General features: G+C 35.4%; 1 protein-coding gene across 1 annotated transcript; it reads left to right on the top strand.

Moving 5' to 3' along the window:
- Positions 1–1,166: 1,166 nt before the first annotated feature.
- On the top strand, positions 1,167–5,808 carry LOC114270275 (putative protein phosphatase 2C 25). Its single transcript, XM_028211719.2, has 4 exons — positions 1,167–1,750; positions 4,633–4,971; positions 5,065–5,244; positions 5,351–5,808. The coding sequence occupies exons 1-4, from the start codon at positions 1,292–1,294 to the stop codon at positions 5,513–5,515; spliced, it is 1,143 nt and encodes a 380-aa protein (XP_028067520.2). The 5' UTR covers positions 1,167–1,291; the 3' UTR covers positions 5,516–5,808.
- Positions 5,809–16,967: the final 11,159 nt, after the last annotated feature.

The following is a 16,967-nucleotide window of genomic DNA, read 5'->3' as shown; positions in this document are numbered from 1 at the left end:
ATAGACGACGCCGTACTCTGTACTGCACCACAAAGATTGTGTAAAATAAATTTGGGTTGGTTTGAAATGTGGGTTAATTTTTTAGTTTTATAATTGTTTTTGATTATTTTAATTTAAAATTAAAAAGTCTCATTTATTTTGTTTTTTTGTAATTATTTTAGTCAAAAAATCATATTTAGTTTATTTCAAAAGAAGTATATATATATAACTACATATTAGACAAAGTCTTTATTTGGCATAAGTTAAAATAAGATTTTTTAGCTAATATATATTAGACAAAGTTTTTATTTGGCATAAGTTAAAATAAACCTTTTTAGCTAATATATATATATATATATATATTACAAAGACAGAGTTAAAAATATTTGTCGTTACTCTATCTGTTCAAACTTTTGATTTCAATCTCACCATACCGTAAGGTGTGACAATTATACCATTGAGCCAAACTCCAATGTCTTATTGATACTCATCTGAAAATAGACTAGTTTAATAATTTTTTGCTAAAATATCAAGTAAAAGAAATTTATTAATGTGTTTGTTTCAGTTTTCTGAAAATTAAATTTTTTATTTTTCGTATTTTTTTTATTTTTAGTGAATATTTTTAAAATTTTAAGTAATTTTTTTTTTTTACACTTTTGGATGTACCTTACTTAGATATATCTAAATAATAAATTATTTGTAAAAAAATATTTTAAAAAATTAATAAATACACAAAAATACGAAAAATGTACTAAATTTTTATATTTTTTTATATTTTTGATATTCAGTGAATTTTTTTAAAGATTTTTTCACTAATATTATACTTTTTAAGTGTATTAGGTGTGTTTAAAAATTAAAGAATTACTTAAAATATTAAAAAAATTCAATAAAAATAAAAAATATGAAAAAAGAAACAGTAAAATTCTCTGAAAAGTGAATTCTAAAAGTTAGAAACAGTGTGTGTAGTATTTTGGAATGACTTGTTTTTTTTTTTAACATAAAAAAAAAGAAAAAAATAAAGGGAAAATAGGATATTTAATTTTATTGTTTTTTTAATCACTTCCAAATTGATTTTTCCTAACATAATAATAATAAAAGTTCGTTTAGGAAGTAGCAAGCTGTTTCACAGGACTACGTCATTACTTGTAGAATTGGTAAGAAATCTTCTGAAGAAGGAATACCGAATCAAATGTTTTGTATATAAATAGACGACCCCGTATTCCATGCTCTCAAACAATCTCTCTCTCTCTCTCTCTCTCTCTCTCTCTCTCTAATAAAAAATTGGTCAGCAAAAATAGATTGCGAGAACAAGATGCCTTCGGCGGCAGCAGCAGCAATACCAATACCAAACTCCCCTATGTTCTCACCATCAGCCATGGTTTCTCCATTGTTGTGCAAACCCTCCAATTCTTCTCCTCTAACCCTAAACCTCCACCATGGATCATCATCACCATCGTCAACGCCATCAAATTCATCATCGTCTCCGGCGTGTCTGTTATCACCTCTAACGCTACCGCTGCACAGCCCGCTGAATGATGGTCTGGTTTCTTTTTCTTCTTCTACTTCGCCGACTCTTTTGAACAGGAAGAGGCCAGCGAGGATCAACATTCCAACTCCTTCGTTGAATTTTCCGGCGGCTGTGGTGGATGGCTTGTTGAATGAGGTGGAGTTTCAGGGTGATGGTTATTTTGTCTATTGTAAGAGAGGGAAAAGGGCTGCCATGGAGGATCGCTATTCGGCCCTTGTTAATCTTCTAGGAGATTCTAAACAGGTATTCAGAAATTAAAAATATAAAAAATGTTTTGAGTAAATTTTCAACTTTAATGTCAAATTAATGTGTATCGAATTGCTGAAAATTTGAGGTGATTCAATAGTGTGTGCAAACTTTGAAGTTAAGAAAAAAAATGAAAAAAATCTTTGATGCCTTCATTATCAACTTTGTTCGACAATTTATATCAAAAACTTATATAGCTGACTGCAATAGTAATAATTAAGTAGGTCATGAGTTCAATTCTTTTTAGGAGGGTTGAATTAAAGGTATGCAAGCATTTAAGTGCTTTGCTAAGGTGAAGAGATTTTCACTCATAAATACTAATCTAACAACTAATAACTAACATTTGTCGATAAAAAAAAAAAATAGTAATAATTCAATGTTTGATTTCAGTTTTTTGAATTCAATTTTTTGAAAATTGATTTTTTTTTCTTATTTTTTTTAGTGAAATTTTTTAAAATTTTAAGCATTTTTTTTAACTTTTTTAGATGCACCTTACTTAGATGTATCTAAAAAGTAAAATATTTATGATAAAATATTTCAAAAAATTAATAAATACACAAAAAGACAAAAAATATACCAATTTTTTTTTGTTGTTGTTGTATTTTTTATTCTTAGTGAATTTTTTAAAGATTTTTTTTATGTAAATTATATTTTTAAATGTATTTATGTTAGGTGTGTCTAAAAATTAAAAAAAAATTGCTTAAAATATTAAAAAAATTCAATAAAAACAAAAAATATACGAAAAATAAGAAAATAGAATTTTCTAAGAAGTGTTTTTAGAAAACTCAAAAACTAATCTACAACCCTTGATAAGAGCATCTCCAACGGTGAATCAAAAATTTCACCAAATCTGAGTTAAAAAATGGCCATTTCCTGAATTTGATACTTCAGGCTCCAACGGTTCACCTTCACCAAATCTATCCTGGGACAACCGGGTGGTCGACCGGCCGGTTGACCGGTTAGGCCAAAAAAAATTTTTTTTTTTTTTTTTTTGTGCTAATTGTCTGAACTTTTTTTGAATTTTCTGAACTTTTTTCGGGACAACCGGGGTGGTCGACCGGTTAGGCAAAATTTTTTTTTTTTTTTTTTTTTTTAACGGTTTGAACTTTTTTTCCTGAACTGTTTGAATCTTTTACTGGTTGACCGGTTGATCAACCGGCCGGGCAACCGGTTGGTCGACCGATGTACCATTTTCAACGGTCAGTAACAGTGATTTGGTAAAATCTGTGTCTTGATCTCAGTTTGATGTCTTGTTTGCTGAATTCTCATTTTGGTATGACTTTGGTGCAACCGTTGAAGCGTGAAAAAGTGGGTTTTTCATCAAAATTTAAATCTGATGCTGGGTTTGGTTCACCGTTGGAGATGGTCTAAGAACATCAAATTTAAGTAAAAGATGGTTGTTGCTCATTTGATTCAAAATTTGATTCATCCCCTTTTGATGAAATTTTTTTTATGAGAACTTGATTTGATGTAAGTTTGAAGTTTGATGAATAGATTGGATTTTTTTTCATCAAATTTTTTATTAATTTTAAATTTGGTGAAAGATTTGAGATGTCTCTATAAGACCATCTCCAACGGTTCACCAAAGTTGACATCAAATTTAAATTTTGATGAAAAAGTTACTGTTTACTACTCCAACGGTTACACCAAATTGATATCAGATTGAGATTTCATCAAACAATTCATCAAACTGAGGACAAGATACTGATTTCACCAAAACACTGTTTATGACCGTTGGAGAGAGGACCCGGTCGACCAACCGGTTACCCGATCGGTTGACCAACCGGTCGACCGAATTCCTTTCAAATAGGTTGGTTCAAACCGGTCAAAAAAGATTCAAACAGGTAAAAAAAAAAAATACATTTTGCCTTACCGGTTGAAGTTGTTCTGATTACATACCAAGTTCTTGATGAAGATGATGAAGCTGTATGTTAACAATTACATACCAAAACCAAGCTGTATGTTAACAATTACATACCAAAACAATCAATCAAGTTCTTGTTTTGAATCAAAAACCCATTTCGATTCTGGTCTTGTTTACGTATATGATGGGCACAGTTGTATCCAGATAATTTTGGGTTTCCTTTGGGTGTTTCACAGAATTTGATGGAGAGTGGTTATGGAATCAATGAGCTCTGTTTCAATTTTTCTCAGAATTTGATGGAGAGTGGTTATGGAGAGTGGTTACGAAAATGTTTCAAGCTGCAAAAAAAATATATATATATTTACGCTTACCGGTTGACCAATCGGTTGACCTACCAGATTTGATGCACCGTTGGAACTACTGATATCAGATTTGGTGAAATGAGTCATTTTTTACTCAGATTTAATAAAAAAAAAAATTCACCATTTGAGATGCTCTAATGAGTTTGCTTAGAATTTGATGGTGGAATGGAAAATGAATTATTATAAGAAAATGGAAGCTTGATAAAGTTTTGGTTTTAATACATCTATCCACTCTATTATATTCTACGAAATATGCAACTCAAAAAAAACTGTGTCTCCACTTTTTTTTTGTCCAGAATATTCGTTTACATAGTAATTACTATAATTATCATATTTTAACTGCTTCAAATAACAAATATAATTATTTTAACCTGTAGGAGAATATATTTTAAGTAATTAGTAATGATTTCGAAATTTGAGTATCAAGAATTTTTGGAGGACTTGACTTATTTTGCTAATGTACTATTAATGTCTTAATTTTGAAATTTCAAATAAAAATTTTGGCCAAAAAAAAAAAGGAATCAAGGAAATTTTGATATAACTTAGAAACTTTCAGAAACACTTGTTTACTGTATAGAATATGTGTATATATAAAAAAATAAAAAGAGGGGTGTATGACAGTACTTTTTTTCTTTTGTCTTCTATTATTACAGGCTTTCTTTGGTGTTTTTGATGGGCATGGAGGGGGAAAAGCTGCTGAATTTGTGGCAAACAACCTAGATAGAAACATTATGAAGGAAGTGATGAGTAGATGCGAAGAGGAAATCATAGAGGCAATGAAAGATGGGTACCTTTCCACAGACGCGGAGTTTCTAAAGGAAGATTTAAGTGGTGGTACTTGTAGCGTCACGGCAATGATACGTAATGGCAACCTTGTTGTCTCAAATGCTGGTGATTGTCGTGCTGTTTTGAGTCGAGGAGGGGTTGCAGAGGCCCTGACAGATGATCACCGGCCTTCCAGGAAAGACGAAAGAGACCGAATTGAAAATCAGGTAATTAAGATGGTCAAAATTCCTAGCAACGCAGGATGTAAAAAATATCATTCACATTGAAGCTGATTGATTCTTGCAATATCTATCTTGTAGGGTGGCTATGTGGATTGTTGCAATGGAGTTTGGAGAATACAAGGATCTCTTGCTATATCGAGAGCATTTGGGGATCGACATCTTAAACAATGGGTAGTAGCAGAACCAGAGACAACATTATTAAGAATTATACCTGAATGCGAGTTCTTAATTCTTGCTTCTGATGGACTATGGGACAAGGTAAATTGCAAAAATCACATTCATTTAATATGTCGTCTAAATTATATCCTAGTTGATTTCATTTCAGAAAGATTTGTATGCCTGATGATTTGTTTGCTATTTTCAGGTTAGTATTCAGGAGGCAGTAGATGTAGTTCGCCCTTCATGTATAGGTGTTGATAAATCGGAGTCAATTTCTGCTTGTAAAAGGCTGGTTGACCTATCAGTAATGAGAGGTTCCATTGATGATATAAGTGTCATGGTGATTCTATTAGCCCACTTTCTTCCATAATTGATAGGTTGATAATACATACTTATAATCTTTTTCAGAATGTTCCCAACCTCTCAATCAATTGTATCATCTATGCATGTTTTTCACATTTCTTCCCCCATAGAGTTTTTTTTACAAAGTTGTAACGGGAAAGTGAGGGAAGAAGTGTTTTTTGTGTGTGTAAATTATATCCCATTCTAAGTGAATGGGTGATGTAGTGGATGCCAATTACCAACATTAGGAATTTTAGTTTTAGTTTGTCAAAAAAGTTAAGCCTTTTTGAGTTAACCATCGGGTGTGATGTTTTATAATCATTTGTTGTCATGCTTTGAGTTACAATTATTCACCATGGAAATAACAGGATGGTATATGGAATTATGAATTAGGCATGTCAATGGATCAAATTTAGACCGGATATTTGTTGTAATACGAATTCAAGCCAATTACAAAACAATCTTAATCCAAATGCAATCACATTATGCTAAATCTAATAAAATATCCTTTAAATGTGGCTTATCCAGCTACCCAACCCTATTTGGATGTGATTATAGTATAGAATTATTTGATGTGATTGGACGTTATTTGATGTAACAACCCTCGTCACTGTTTACCGATTAACCACTGATTACTGCTAAACTGAGACTGATTATGATTGGTAACTGAATTGATTGAAGTGCTGAACTGACTGACTGAAATCTGGAACTGAATTGATTAAGTATATCTGTTTAATTGTATGTCTATCTGTTGACTGTTTGATTATCTGTTTATGCCTTTGTGTTTAAATTGCGAATTGAAAGCCTTATCAGCGGCCGAATCTGAAATTGATTGATGATTTGTGATCCTTAGAATTAATGTGATTTCATGGCATATTCAGTTAAAATGTGATTTGGTATGATTAAATTAGGTTAAGTTAAGCCAAATTACAAGAGTTGGACTTAATTGCCATTTTGCCACCTAGTGGACTTTCATGAGCCTCTTAGTTGATCTCTAATGCTAACATTACATCACTTCATCAGCCCATTTTTTCTTAGACTTGCCGACCAAGAGGGAGAGAGGGAGAGAAGTGAGTGTTCTTGAGAGTTGGCTTAGAGAACTTGAAGAATTGAAGGACAATTGTCTAATTAAGCTTTTAGTCTTGTGATTCAAGATTTAGGTAAGGAAATTCAACCTCTCAATGTTGTATTTAAGGTTGTTCTTGCATAGTTCTTGAGCCTCTAGAGAGCTAAGTCATGTCTTAGTCTAATAATGTTAAATTTGAGCTCATTCCATGCATGCATGTTTGAATTGTTGAGTTGTGAGTTGATTTCATGGTAAAATGTTACATGCATGTTCATATTGTGTTTAAGTCCATAATTTCATCTTGTCTTTGAAGAATTGGCTCATTAGAGCATGAAATTGAAGCTTTGAAATGGTTTAAATTCATGCATGTTATGTTTGAATAATGTTCATGAAAATTGATTTCAAATTGAGTTGAATTGATCTTCCTTTTGGGCCTTGATTATACAAATTGAGCTTTGAATCATGTTATTCTATGTATTTACAAACGTTTTCCAGGAAAAGGGCCCAAAGGAATTGGTTTTAATGCATTTGAACTTAATTTTGAGCTTGAGGTTCGAATCTGGGAATTCTAGATTTTGAACTCACGCTCGAGCGGGGTGACTGGCGCTTGAGTATAGAAATCGTGCTCCCAGCATTTTGTTCTGTTTTTAAGCCAGCTCGAGCGGGGTAATTTACGCTCGAGCGGGACCTTGTGTCTTACGCTCGAGCGGATGTCGAGCGCCCAATCGAGCGTGGATTTCACCTATTCAGCACTTTTGACTGTTTTGAGGTACACTCGAGCGGTTGAGTATGCGCTCGAGCGGAAACCTTTGTCTGCATGTCCGCTCGAGCGGAGTAACCTACGCTCGAGCGTGACCCATGTTTTCTGAAAATACTGAAAATGTTTTCTGAATGCATCTTTGCATCCTCATCTCATCCTAGGCATTCTTAGGCCTAGTTTAAGACATCTTTATGAGGATATAGATGTAGAACACACCGAGACAAATTAGGGATTAAGTTATTATCTTTCCCAACTGTGTAGCTTAGCGTGTGTTCAATCTGTAACTGTGTAAGGTTGGCGACAGGGGACGCGCTCTAGTTTTACTGTAGCCCAGAACTCTGTGAGTAACAACTGTGTAAAGATATGTTCAAAATGATTATCTTCTGAACAATTGAACTGTACCACTTTCTGAACTGATACTGTTAATTGAATGAATGTATGTCCTATATTCTGAACTGTACTGTGGCATCCTTAACAACTAATGTTTACTGTTACTGTTACAGAGATCTTTGTCGGTTCCCTTGTTGGAACCACTACTGTTACTGATTGATGGCCATCATTTACTGTTCGGTCTTTTAAGATCTACTGTTTACTGTACTGTTATGCTAATGGATGTACCGCATATGACTGAATGACTGATATACTGAATTAACGAACTGTTTTCATTACTGTAAGGACATTCATTCTTAACCTCTTTACGCATTACATTATTCATTGGGCTTTAGCTCACTGCTCATATATATATGTAGGTGTACAGGCACCAGACCGTGGCTAGAAGCGTCGGGGTTAAGCTCCGGTTTTGTCAAGCCAACCACTGTGCCTCACTGCGAGGTTCCGAGCCTGTTAAGTTATGGCTTAGGAGTGTTTTTAACTTCCCCGTCTGTCTCTGTATCTGTTTTGTATAACTGTATAGACTGTTACTGTACTGTTTAATAGGGATTAGGTCCTTGAACTGAATGATTGAATATATGTACATACTGTTCTATACTGTCCATGTATATGTGTATGAAAGTCTTTTTGGCATACAGACTGTCACAGCTCATTGGACATTGTTTATTTACTGTATTGGCTTCCACCAGCCCCTGTACTCTGTATTCATGTTTTACTGTTAAGCAGGCTTTCGGTAATCTTGGATTACTGGCCGGTTACGGTGCTAAACACATAGGGGCGGGTTTGGGTCGTGACATTTGACTATTGTGTTATATTTGATTAAAATGAGATAAAGAATATGACAAAATTTTGAAGGTTATTGCACCAAACAATCACGTAGGTAATGACATTACACTTTATTTTTAAAATTTCACTCTTTTTACAAGAGGGTAAAAGATTAAAATTAAAAGTAAAAAAATTTACTTATAAATCTCATCTTGAAAAATGGTGATCTATTTAGTCTTAAAGATTTTCTTAATTAATGGCATTGAAAGTTATTGCACCAAACAACCACGTAGGTAATGACATTGCCCAAAACTAAAACTAATTTAAGAAAAAATAAAATATAAAAATAAAAATAAAATTATTTGAAATAAAAATGATTTATTTATTAATTTATTAATTTTTTAAATAAAACAAAGAAAACTATATATTAAAAGAAGTACAGAAACCAAATATAAATACAATATAATAAATAAATAAATTATAGGATTTTCAAGAAATGAGACTCAAACAAATTTTGTAAAACCTTGTCTATTTATATACTTTTGGTGTATATTTTTTGTACTTCTAATCCCCGAGAATGACATTGAAATAGCCTGCACTTTTTGCATTAGATTCATCTAATAGTTTTAGCAAACACAAATGTAATAAATCTCATAACACAAAATTCAAATAAATAATTGTGAGACAAAGTATCTAAAAAATTGAAAGCAACGTTCAATGATGATGTAGAAGCACATCTGACGTTTTAATTAGAGGTATAACCAGATATATCACCAAAGAAAAGGAAGACAACATTTATTTTTCATCAAGATAATTTCATACTGTAATATATAATTTTAGGGTCTAGCTTTTCTCATGTTCAGATCAAGACTGGACCCGTCCAGTTCGTCCCATGGGCTTATTTTTGGGCCCCGTTGTCAATAATATGAACCGTTTAATCTATAGAACTCGTCAAGTACTATATCCATGTAAAAAATCACATTGATCGGATATCGATGGCTATTTGATCAGATCAGATTTGTCTTAAAAATAATGAACGGTGAAAAAATAAATGGATGACAGAATTTTGATACGATCAAATAGCTATCGATATCCGATCAACGTGACTTTTTACAAAGATATAGTGCTCAACGAGTTCTACATATTGAATAGTTTAGATTATCGCAACGGGGTCCAAAAATGAGCCCATGGGCCGGACTAGATGGGTCCAGTCTTGATCTCAACATGGAACAAGCTGGACCCATAATTTTAATGTCTCTCATTCTTCCATACGTCTAATTCTCTATCAATAATGAATACATGAACACAAAAAATGGAACATTTGAGAAGACAAATAGATGTGGTTTGAAACCTTTCAATTGCTTAATTAATAGTTATCAGGCTTTAATGGTCGGGCTTCTAATATTTATTAGCCATTAAAGCTGAGTTATTTGGTTTCATCTATATGCACTTGATGATTTGAGAGTGGATACATGTCTAGCCTTCACACAAACACTTGACACATTTTTTGAGCATTATTAATGAGATGCACATTGTAATTTTTTTTTTCTATTTTTTTTTTCTTGTAACCTGTTATTTTTTAATAAGAATTTATATTTATTTCAAATTTTTTTTAATATATAAATTTTTTTTTATAGATTTTTTATATAAATAATTTAATAATTCCATCACTAACCATAGTGTATGGAAGAAGTTCTAAAGTGTGGCAATGGAAGTCAAAAAGGTTTGTGGGTTGAGAGAAATCAATAAATGTTATGGATTTTTTTTTTAAATCAAAAAATTAAAAGATTAAAATTAGAATATTAAAGTTCCCACATGACTTGCGTGTTAAAAATTTCATTTTTCTTATATAATATATATATGGATTTCAACATTTTAGTTGTAAACATTTTTTAACAACCGTAATTGGCCGTGATCTATAGCTATCATATGAAAAGTCATGAATGAGGTGGATTAATGGTTAAATGTTGTTTATCACCCTCCTGAAGTCACTCAGGATTTAGTTTTCGATAATTACTTGATATGTGTTGAAGGAAAATTACTTATATGTATAATGTATGTAAAAAATATTCAAGACAACATTTTAGATATATCTGGTTAGGTATGTGAATAAAATTGTGAATTCCATAAGTGTAAGAAGGATTAAATACCCTTGTTTAAAATAATACTTATAATTTTAGATTTGTATGAGTTAAATTCATTTTATCCCTTGTAGCACTTTATCCCTTACGGTTCATATATAGTTAAAAAGCTCCTATGTGGTCTTCGATTAAAGTGCTACCGTTAATTTTTCTATCAAAACTAACAGAAAGTATATTACACACACCACTTTTGAGAGTGGATTTGGTTTTCTAAAAAAATTAAGTGAAATTAATACAATAAAAAGAAAATTTTACCCCATTTTCTTAAAACCAAAAATTATATTAATATCTTAATTAAAATAAAATAAATTAAAATATAATTAAGGATTGATCTAAAATGTAAAATATAATTAAGGGTTGATTTAAAATATAATTAAATAAAACTATAAGATAATTAATAATTAATGATTGATCTAAAATATAATTAGAATAACATGTTAGGAATTGCAATAAATAATAAATAATTTATGATTAATTAGGATCTAATATATAATTAAATTAGATTTAAATTAAATAAAAAAGTTAGAATTACAATAAATAGTTAAGGATTTAGAATTAATTGTGATTTAAAATATAATTAAATTAAAATTAAAATTAAAAAAACAATTACAATAAATAAATAAGAATTTATAATTAATTATGATTTAATTGAATTAATGTTAAACATTATAAATTATGTGTATGAGAAAGGGAATAAAAAAATAAAAAAACTAAATTATAGGGTTTGAGGGTATTATAGTCATTTCACATATATAGTTATTGGTGTTTGTAGACACCTCATTTTTTACCGACCTCAAGACTCAGACGTCACTAATTGAGCGCTCGGTGATGATGCATATTGTGCTCGTTCTGAGGTTTCAGAGTCTCGGCTGCGAGCCTTGCCTCCAGACTTCGGGGCTCTTTTGTGCTTTGCCTCGATTTACGAACCAGGTCATGTTTTCTCTATTTTCTTTTCCCGAAGGGAGGAAGAGGTCTCATAGACCATCTCTCAGTGGCCGTAGGCTACGTTTCGTGGCCGTAGGCTATTTTTCCCGTTTGGAGACCAGTTTTCGGTTTTCGGAGCCGTTGGCCGTGTGCCTCGGTTCGGGACCGCTTAACTACTTCCGTTTGCTCCAATTTTTGGCACACCCCTTATTTTCTCCCTTTAGAGGGACACTGTGGCCCGGGAGACCACCTTCGTGGTCATACGCCACTTCCGGTACCTAACAGCCTGTTTTCAGGGCCCCAGACTGCGCGTTTTGGCCCCCAAACCTTCGTTTTACATCCGTCTTGGCCCATTTTTGGTAGGGACCCTATTTTCATTGCTAGGGAGGTGGTAGGATGGTGGGAGGCCACATTTTCCCCTGAAAAACCAGTTTTCTCTTTTTCTCTCTCCAAAAACCGATTTTTCTGACAGGAAGCTAGTTTTTCTCACTTTTGAGCCACAATTTCTGGCTTTTCATACCACCATTGTGTTGTGCTCATCTGGGAGGCCACCAATATGGGTAGGCCGATCAGTATTTCTTCTTGACCCTTTTGAACCTTACTAAAAAGCTGGTTTTTCTCTCTCCTAGGTCACATTCTCTGGTTTTCCACCATACAGCTGTGTTGCACTCATCTGGGAGGCCACCTTTTTGGGCTGGCCGGCCAGCATTCCTCCTTGAACCTTTTGACCCCTGGTCGGCCGACCAGGGGGAGTGGCCGGCCGACCATTTGAACTGGTCGGCCTGCTTCTTGCTTTTTGCTCTCTCTGAATGCATCACAACTGTGCCAACTAGGAGGCATTTGGACCATCCTCCATACACGTGTATGGAGGATATTTGAAGCTTCTAAGAGAAGCTTTGGCCTCTCTTCTCTATAAGAGAGGCCCTCCTCTTCCATTTGAGGGGTTCAACAAATTTGTTTAAGGCATATACACTCCACCCTCCATAACTCACTATTCCAAGCTCCAAACCCTAATTTTCTTGCACCATTTGCACTACACCTCATAGCCTACCACCTCCACCATCCATTCCAGCACTTTGGGACTGATTTGCAAGGGTTGAAGGTTCACCAACTTGGTCCAGAAGCTGCTGCTTTGCCGTGCTACAAGGGTAAGCCTCCATTTCCCCTTTCCTTGCCTTATTTTGCATGATAGCTTAGCCCTATTTGCAAGCATTTCTGGACTTTGTCATAAACTGAAAACTGTATTATTTTGAGCTCCTCTTGGAGTTTGATTAAGGACACTTTTCTGTTTGAGGCCATCTCCCTCCTTGTATGCTCTATCCCTCTTTGTAGGCTTATTTTGCATCATATCTTAGCCCTACTTGTGAGCATTTTCGAGATTTTCCATAAACTAAAAAAAGTCTTGTTTTGATCTTCTAAACATGTTTGTTTAAGGACTCTTTTCTGTTTGGGGTCATCTTGCCCCTTTCATGCTTCGTTTCCTCATGTTTTGAGTCTTGCATTTGAGCATTTGTATTGGCTTTGGTTTGGCCTTTTAGCCACTGAAATCCAGTAGATTTTCAGTAGCTTTGATGTGTCTTTGAGCTCCAAAATCATAGAGGGGTGACCCCCTCACCCCTCATTCTCTTTACTAGCTTTGTTGGCCTTCCAAAGGAGCTCCATTTTTCATGTTGTGAAGTCACATTCCAGGACTTATTTTGGGAGTTTTATGGTCTGCATTAGCTCTGCCTGGAGCCTATTTTTCCATATTTTATGTCTATGATGCATGTGTAGAGCAATCCTATTCAAGTCCTTTCAAAGGGACCTTTCATTGCATGCTTCCTAGACCAATTCCAGGGCCCATTTGGTGAGTTTTAAGGTCGTCATAACTCATTTCCAGGGGTGGTTTTGATCTCTTATGTGTCCATCATATAGGTGTAGAATAACCCCTTGCATGGCCTTCCAAAGGAGCTCATCATTTTTGCATGCATTGACTGAGTTTCAGTGGTTATTTGGGCATATTTTGGCATGGCATACATCTGTTTTTGGCTGGTTTAATGAGCTTTCATATGCTTCATATAGTTGTAGAACAACTCATGGTTCACTAGCTTTCTTTGCATGCTTTGTGGGACCTTGATTTTAGCACATTTTGGCCATGTCTTAAACTGATAATGTGTTTATTTTGGACTTTCCTAGCTCTTTCTTTGGGTCTCATGATTGAGTGATGTTTGTTTTTCATGCTTGTAGTTCAATACCCATGCTTAACTTTGAAATTTGAGATCCATTGCATGCATGTGCTGAGGTGTGTTCATGTTTTGAGGCTATTTTACATCACATTTCAGAGCTTATATGAATGCCATATTGCCATGTTTTCATCTCTTTAAGTGTGCTTGAGAGTCGGGCTTGTATGCCTCATTTACCGACCATTGAATGAGCTCCATTCTATCGCATTCCGAGCCATCATTTTAGGCCATCTCCCCACTGTTTCAAACCTACCTAGGGTCTTTTTTGGGTTGGTTTTTCCTTTGGTGCATTGTTTTGGGTACCTCTAGTGTAACGCACTTCACTAGTTTCGGTACCCGGGCCCCCTAGCTTGCATTGTGTGCCATATTTGCATGTTTTGGGACCATATTTCATGTTGTTTCAAAGCTGTTTCAAAGCTATAATTTATGCTATTTGTAGACACTCCATTTTTGACCGACCTTAAGACTCAGACGTCACCAGTTGAGCGCTTAGTGATATTGCATAATGTGCTCGTTCAGAAGTTTCAGAGTCGCGGCCGTGAGCCCTACCTCCGGATTTCCGAACCCTCTTCTGTGCCTTGTCTCGGTTTGCGAACCAGACTCAGTTTTCTCTGTTTCTTTTCCTGAGGGGAGGGAGAGGTCCCGTAGACCATCTCTCAGTGGCCGTGGGCTACATTTTGTGGCCGCAGGCCATTTTGCCCATTTCGGAGTCCGGTTTCCGGTTTTTCGGGACCGTTGGCCGTGTGCCTCGGTTCGGGACCGCCTAACCATCTCCGTTTGTTCTGATTTTTTTGGCATACTTCTTATTTACTCCCTTTTAAGGGACACTGGGGTCTAAGAGACCCACTTTGTGCCCGAACGCCACTTTCGGTGCTTAACAGGCAATTTTCGGAACCCCGAACTGCGCGTTTTGGCCCTCGAGCATTCGTTTTGCATCGGTTTTTGTTCATTTTGGCAGGTACCTCTGTTTTATCACCGGGAAGGCCGTAGAAGGGTGGGAGGCCAGCAATTGTTTCAACAACCAGTTTTTGCTCCTCCGGCGCCCTCCAACGCCCGTTTTTCTCACTTCTGAGCTAGTGTTGAACACCCTTGGGCCACTTTTTTGAACTTTGAACCACATATTTGTGATGTACACACATGGGAGGACCCTAAAAGTTAGTGGCCGGCCACTAATGTTTCTTGACCCTTTTGAACCCCTCCTTCCGAGCCAATGTTGAACACCTTGGAGCCATTTTCTTCAACCCCAAACCACATATTTGTGATGTACACACATGGGAGGACCCTAAAAGTTTATGGCCGGCCATTAATTCCATTTGAACCTTTTGAACCCCTCCTCAAAATGGCTTGTTCTCTTTCCAGTTTTAGAGTTTCCAAATTCGAACCACAGGGTTGTGAAGAGGAGACCTGGGAGGCCACCTTTTTGTGGTGGCCGGCCACTAAATCAAGTTGACCCTTTTGACCCCTAGTCGGCCGGCTAGGGGAGGTGGCCGGCCGGCCACCTGCAAGCCCAAAAGGTGGTCATCCATGTTCCTTATGCTTGGTACTTTACAGCTGTATGGCTGTTTCCCCCAGAAAATATCTCAATCCGGGGGATATTTTGTGGGGGAAAGCCTTGCTCCTTTTCCCCCACCCTTTCCTTCCATGCTCCCCCTCCTTTTGGTCCTGATAACCAGCTGCAATCATTGGTTTTAGAGGTTAGAAAAATTCACCTTCAAGGTTGGATACAAAAATCCCACTCCATCTCTCTCATTTCCTTAAAAAACCTCCAAGTCCTACACCACCATTTCTTCTACACCACCAGCCCCCACCCTTCCATCCTCCATTCCAGAAGTTTGAAGGTGTTCTCCAAGGCCTAAGGAACCACAAACTCAAGCCAAGAGGCAACCAAAGTCAAGCCTTCAAGGGTAAGTAGTATTTTTCCTTTTTTTGAGCTTATTTTGGTATCTTTTCTTAGCCATATGTGCTTACTGATTTGAGCTCCGACCAAAACTGAAAAGGTAATTTTTTTGAGCTCATTTTCTTGTTTCATTAAGGGCTCAACCCTGTTTGAGCCCCCCATATTGCACTTGCTTCAATATCCCTCCTTGGTCCCCTTTTCTTGCATGTCTTGGCAACCCATTATGCTTCCATTTTTGGGCGTTTTACAGAGCTAGAAAAAGTCTTATTTTGACCTTCTTAACATGTTTTATTAAGGGTCTTTGTCTGTTTGATGAATATTTTGTATACTTTGTGTTATAGCCACTTTTGAGCCTCATTTTGCATTGCATTTCTAGCATGTTTGTATACTGTTTTGGGGTTTTTACAGTTCTGTAAATATGCATATTTTTGGTCCCTCTTCAATGTTGTAGAAGGGAATTTTTCAGTTTGGGCTTTGCATATATCACTTGCCTCTTTGGCCACCTTTTGGCCCTTTTTCTTGCATAAGAGCTTAGCTATATCTATGTTTGTTTTTAGGTTTTTTACAGTTCTGTAAAACGGCTTATTTTTTGCCCCTCTTCGATGTTGTTGAAGGGCCCTAACCTATTTGGAGTTAGCAGCTGTGAGTTGCTTCATAATCTCATGTTTAGGGCCATTTTTGCATGCCATTGTTGCCCTATCTTTGCTTGTTGTTTGGCCATGATTTGTACTGGAAAAATGCTTATTTTGGGGCTGTCTTGCTTCTGTCTTTTCATTCCATGTACCAATTATGCATGCTTTGTATAGCTGTAGTTCATTCTATGTGCCTAATTTTGCATTTCGGGAGAGATCCCATGCATCGGGTGTGTTTTCGCCTCATTTCGGGGCTGTTTTCCCCCACATTTCATTGCTGAAAATCCATTAGCATGCTTGCATTTTCCATGCCATTTCCATGCCATTGCATTGCTGTAACAACCCTCATACTGTTTACTGATTAATGACCGATTGATCACCGATTACTGTTAAACGAGACTGATAATGACTGATAACTGACTGATAATTGAACTGATTAAAAGTACTGAACTGACTGACTGAAACTGGAAACCGAATTGATTGAGTATATGTTAGTTAAATTGCATTCTATCTGTTTGATTGTATGATTATCTGTTCATACTTATATGTTTAAACTGCTAATTGAAGGCCTTATCGGCGGCCGAATTAGAAACTGATTGATGTTTAATGATCATCATAATTTATGTGATTTTGTGGTGTATTTACCTGAAAACTGATTAGGTATGATTAAATTAGATTAAAAT

This window comes from Camellia sinensis, chromosome 8, assembly GCF_055761805.1.
Source record: "Camellia sinensis isolate YWXY chromosome 8, ASM5576180v1, whole genome shotgun sequence".
NCBI classification, from domain to species: domain Eukaryota; kingdom Viridiplantae; phylum Streptophyta; class Magnoliopsida; order Ericales; family Theaceae; genus Camellia; species Camellia sinensis.
This window is presented reverse-complemented; position numbering and strand designations above follow the sequence as displayed.

What these genes read in the sequence shown, in the direction of transcription:
- LOC114270275 (XM_028211719.2), top strand. Translation starts at nt 1,292, where the DNA reads ATGCCTTCGGCGGCAGCAGCAGCAATACCAATACCAAACTCCCCTATG. An exon ending in TTCTAGGAGATTCTAAACAG is followed by an intron (nt 1,751 to 4,632) that starts GTATTCAGAAAT and finishes CTATTATTACAG; the next exon opens with GCTTTCTTTGGTGTTTTTGA. An exon ending in CTGATGGACTATGGGACAAG is followed by an intron (nt 5,245 to 5,350) that starts GTAAATTGCAAA and finishes TGCTATTTTCAG; the next exon opens with GTTAGTATTCAGGAGGCAGT.